The following is a 5,041-nucleotide window of genomic DNA, read 5'->3' as shown; positions in this document are numbered from 1 at the left end:
AAATAAACTCTACGAACTATTTGGAAATCATTTACTGTAGAAGTTTACTGGGTACAGTAAAACTAATGTACTCTAGAAGTTAACGAAAACAATAAAACTGCCGATATACGGCCGCGATACGGGCCAACCATTAGTTGTTCGCCACTGATGTCTGAACACAGAAACTTAAGTAGAGTCATTATGCAAATGGATTAATATATATCTTATGTAGCAACAGTGTCACAGCATCACAATTATGCTGTTTTGTTACAATTCCATTTTTCAATTAAAATATATACATCTTGAACATTGATTATGTCTCTTTATAACAAATTATTAAAAAATATATTAATTGATAAAATATATTAATATATGCATAAATATAGACGTAATCAAATTTCAAGATGTATATATTTTAATTAAAAAATGGAATTGTAACAGAGCAGCGTAATTGTGATACTGTGACATTTTTGCTACGTAAAATATATATTAAAGGATCTAAAACGTATGTTCTTCTATCGTTCCCACTTTGTTTGAATATAACCAAACCAAGTGAATATAAAGCGAACGTTCCTCGAACGTTTACGTGCTGTTTGTGACGACTATTTATATTCTCTCTTCTGCTGCTCTCGCAAGTCACGCAATTGAAAGCGCTCGATCTCAGAGCCGTTGACATCATAATACTGGGTGAGTGTAAAAGTTTAAAAAATTTGATATATAAAATCGTTTCATTAATCAATTATGTAATTACCGTCATTTTTTATAATCTTTTCCAAACATTCTGGTAGCATATGAATACTTTGATAAAACGACTTCGGTTTTACGTTGAAGAGGGAAGAAAGATGGTTTTCGGTGGTTTCTAAAAATGCAAATATTTCCCATTCAAATCGTTTTGTGATGATCGAAACAAGTGATAATGTGTTGATGTGATATCAGGAGAATATACTTGTAATATCGAAGTGAGAATATACCAAATATATTTGAAAATTCAGCAGAACATTGTTACTTTTACAGTCAAGTTACTGATATACAAAATTTTTATATCTCAGAAACGATTGAGTCTTCGACCTATGTTTTCTAAGACTTCTGTACACAGCATAGGGTGTACCATCTACCGTACGAACGATAAATGCCTTTTTTATAACAATAACAATACGCGAATAACTATACCTTTCTCATGTTTCAGTGTGATGTAATCTGTGCTAAAGACATCAGCGATTACAATACATCTAACATGGCCAATTGTGGGAAAAGCAACGTCACGATTCGGCCAACGCCAATACAAACGTTCTATGCGAGCCAGTCAATCTTTATTACAAGTATTTACTGCGTCTGAATGCAACGCGATCATATGTGATACGATGAGCAATAACTTGTGTATCATTGATATATAAAATAATATGTATTAAATCAGGAGTTTCCTTGGGAACGGGTTTCCTTGGGAAGATTTTGATCGAAAAATTGCTGCGAAGTTGTCCTGACGTCTCTAAGATATACCTAATGGTGTGTTCAAAAAAAAACAAAAGCGCTGCGACTCGGTTGGACGAAATATTTGAAACTCCCGTAAGCATGAATANTGGACGAGATATTTGAAAGTCCCGTAAGCATGAATAATACATAATGATATTTTACAAAATTGTCATAAGTTATTTTTACGTGACGGTATGACGGAACCATAACTATTCAGTCGAGTGAATAAAGAGACGCCCAACTTTTATGAAATAATTGTGCCACTGATCGGCGAATTGTACAAAGTAAACTTGGGATTCATGAAAGGTGACACGGATTTACTAAGGCACAAGGTAAGGAATCTAATCGTGAAATTCCAAAAAAACTTTACAACAAGGTAAGGAATCTAATCGTGAAATTCCAACAAAAAATTTCTCGTACAAAAAGTACGATCCATAATCCATATCCAAAGTACGATCCATAATCCATATCCAATAAACACCAACGAACAGTAACGTAACATCAATGTTATAATTGATCACTCAATAATGTAAATATAATGCGCGTTATGTAACAGTTACATTGTTAAGTTGGAAATTATTGGTAAATATATATTGTTACGCCCGTGTCTTGATGCCCATGCTTTTAGCGCCCTGAACATACAGCTGATTCTCTTGGCAACAAGTCGTAAACAACAGATGATCAGCGTTGACGGATAAACAACGGGTTAGAGAGATTCTCTCTGGGGCGGTTGAGTCGTCGTGACGTGCGTGACGGTCTTTAACGAAAGAGAGAGCTTGAGCCTGCGAGTTACGTGTGTTTCCTTGTAAATAGTAAATATAGTTGAAGTTGTTTTCTTTTTAACGTTGTCTCGTTTTATTTCCCCTCGCGAGAGTAACATTTTGGGGGTTCGTCCGGGATTAAAAAAAAAAAACATCCGGAATTTGTAAGACAAAGCCGTCGGAAAACGATCGTCCAAGATCCGCGAGACGGAAAATTTGAGATACCCGACCGCGTGTGAAAAGTGAAGGGTGAGAATTAAGTGGAATGGCAACGGTACATTCTCCGATGAGAACACGGAGTCAAGCGGCGGTGTTAGCGTCAAATGAGGGAGCGTCGCGTGCTACAAAGCGGGAGGATACGAACCTTCGAACTTTGTTGTGCGAACTAAAAGAGATGCGGGAGGAACAGGCACGCTTACGCGGAGAGTTTAACGAGGTGCTCCAGTGTTGCGACGAGGGATGCCAACAACGACGAGAAGTCCAGCTAAGTTCTTCCAATAATAATTTTTGTCGGGTCGCGGAACCGAACGTAGTTGTTACGGGACCAAGCGTCGCTGTTGCGAGTACGAGTATTGGCAGGGAGGTTGATTCACACGTCGAGTTGGGTTTTAAATTAAAATTAGATACTTACGACGGTACGAGTTCTTTCAGGGAATATTTTTCGCAATTTGATTTGATCGCGCGCGCGAATTCTTGGAATGAGGCGTCAAAAACTGTAGCGCTTGCTTCGTGTTTTAGGGGAAGGGTGCGTTCAATGTTAGAAGCAGTTGAAAATGTGGAAAATTTGACTCTTGATGAATTAAAGTTTAAATTAGATTTGCGTTTCGGGGAGGGAACATCACAAAATTTGTATATGTTATTTACAAATCGGAGACAGAAATTTGGTGAAGACTTCGCTTCCTTCAAAATGGAACTTGAAAGGTTAGCACGTTTGGCCTACCCTGAATGTCCCTTTCCGGTTCAAGACAAAATTTCTTGCGCCCAATTTGTTTCGGCGATTTCGGACAGATTTGTTAGGAGAACATTACAATTGGAGGGAGTAACTTCTCTGGTTTCAGCGATTGAGAAGGCTAAGGCAGTTAAAGTTATTTAGGAAGAGAATTTTGGGAAAAGGAGGGAAAGGAATTTTTACGATAATGTCAGACAATTTTCTTCCAGTCAGAGGAATTTTATTAACAAAAATTTTGAAATAAGAAGACCGGAAGTAAGTAGTGGGAGAAATTTAAAGCCAAATTTGAATTTGAGAAAATCGGGGAATTCAGTAAAGGATGTGTTGGCAATGTGGAAAATCAGGACATTTTAGGGCGGAATGTCCGGCATTAGGGTTGGAGGGTCAGTAAAACTAGGTTTTGGCGAATGGAACGGGGACAGTTCGGCAAAAAGGGAAGAGTCCCCTGTTTATTATAAGTTAAATCGTGTTTTTAGTAATGCTTTCTGCTTTAAAGGAAAGCTTGGTGATAAGCTTTGTAATTTTAAGATTGATACGGGCTCAGACGTTTCTATTGTTAGTAGTAAATTTGTGGAAACTTCAAAAGAAGTTTTTCCAATTGGAAATCGTCGTTTAATTTTTCCAACTGGAGAAATGGTTCCGGTACAGTTCGTAACAAATATGAGAGTAAGCCTGGGAAAGTGTTCTATAGATTTGTTTTTATTTATTGTTGATATGAAAGAGGATTGTCTTTTGAGAGGAGATTTCTTGTCATCTGTTAATTTGGAATCTTGTCTTTGTTCAGTTTTAGGAGTTCCTCAATGTGGCAATGATAAAAATGATTTTGTGTGTGCTCAAATTAAGAAGAGAAATGTTGTTCCTTCGTTTTTATTGGAGTTATTTGAACGAGATTTAATCAATTTGAATTCTTCTCGAAAGGAGTCCTTCACTGAATTATTATTTGAATTTCAGGATATTTTCTCTGAAGAGATTGTGGCTGGAAATTGTGATGTTTTGGAACATGAAATTAAACTTAACGATCCTCGGCTTATTAAGCAAGTTCCTCGTCGAGTTCCTTTTCATTTGCGGCTTGATACGAACAGGATTATTAATGAAATGAAAGAGAAGGGAGTTATTGAAGAATTTCAAAGTCCTTGGGTATCTCCTGAAGTTTTGGTGAGAAAGAAAGATGGTTCAATTCGCTTTTGTGTTGATTTTAGGAAATTAAATTCAGTTACAATAAAGGACTCATTTCCTAATCCGCGTATTGATGATACGATTGATCAATTGTCGGGGAATTCTTGGTTCTCAACTTTGGATTTGAAAAGTGGTTATTGGCAAGTTAAATTACGTCCTGAAGAAAGGGAAAAGACAGCTTTTTCAATTGGGAAAGGTTTATGGCAATTTACACTTTTGCCTTTTGGATTGTGTAATACTCCGGCTACTTTTCAAAGACTTATGGAGCAAGTTTTGCAAAAGTTTTTGTATAAATTTTGATTAGTTTATTTGGATGATGTAATAATTTATGGTAAGACTTTTGAAAGTATGATTGAACGCTTAAAGGCTGTTTTTCTGCAATTAAGGTCTGCTCATTTAAAATTGAATCCTAAGAAATGCGTTCTTTTTGGAAATTCCGTTAAGTTTTTGGGCTATATTGTTTCAAATGAAGGAATTTCCAAGGATCCAGAAAAAATTTCTGCTGTTTCGGATTGGCCGATACCTCAAACTAAAAAACAGCTTTGTAGTTTTCTTGGATTTTGTTCTTATTACCGGAAATTTATAAAAAGTTTTTTTTAATTGCAAAGCTTTTATTTGTTCTTACTGAAAATCAATTGAAATTTATTTAGTCTTCTATATGTCAAGAAGCTTTTGAAAAATTAAAACAATCTTTGATTGCTTCTTC

At 36.0% G+C, this 5,041-nt stretch overlaps 1 protein-coding gene across 2 annotated transcripts; it reads left to right on the top strand.

The window, feature by feature from the left end:
- The first annotated feature begins 572 nt into the window (after positions 1-572).
- On the top strand, positions 573-1,879 carry LOC106750672 (putative fatty acyl-CoA reductase CG5065). 2 transcript variants are annotated; one of them, XR_001374972.1, is made up of 3 exons: positions 573-666; positions 1,166-1,542; positions 1,667-1,879. XR_001374972.1 is itself a non-coding variant. In XM_014631172.1 (3 exons), exons 1-3 carry the CDS (start codon positions 1,157-1,159, stop codon positions 1,676-1,678), a joined length of 303 nt encoding a protein of 100 aa, XP_014486658.1. In that variant the 5' UTR covers positions 1,047-1,156; the 3' UTR covers positions 1,679-1,879. The 2 variants fall into 2 exon arrangements, 1 of the variants encoding a protein (XP_014486658.1); XM_014631172.1 differs by lacking the exon at positions 573-666 and having other exon boundaries at positions 1,047-1,298; positions 1,394-1,542.
- The last annotated feature ends 3,162 nt before the right edge of the window (positions 1,880-5,041 follow it).

The sequence above is a fragment of the Dinoponera quadriceps genome, unplaced genomic scaffold (genome assembly GCF_001313825.1).
Source record: "Dinoponera quadriceps isolate SergipeBrazil2010 unplaced genomic scaffold, ASM131382v1 scaffold6313, whole genome shotgun sequence".
NCBI classification, from domain to species: Eukaryota; Metazoa; Arthropoda; class Insecta; order Hymenoptera; family Formicidae; genus Dinoponera; species Dinoponera quadriceps.
The sequence above is the reverse complement of the archived record's forward strand: the minus strand, read 5'-3'. Positions and strand labels throughout refer to the sequence as shown.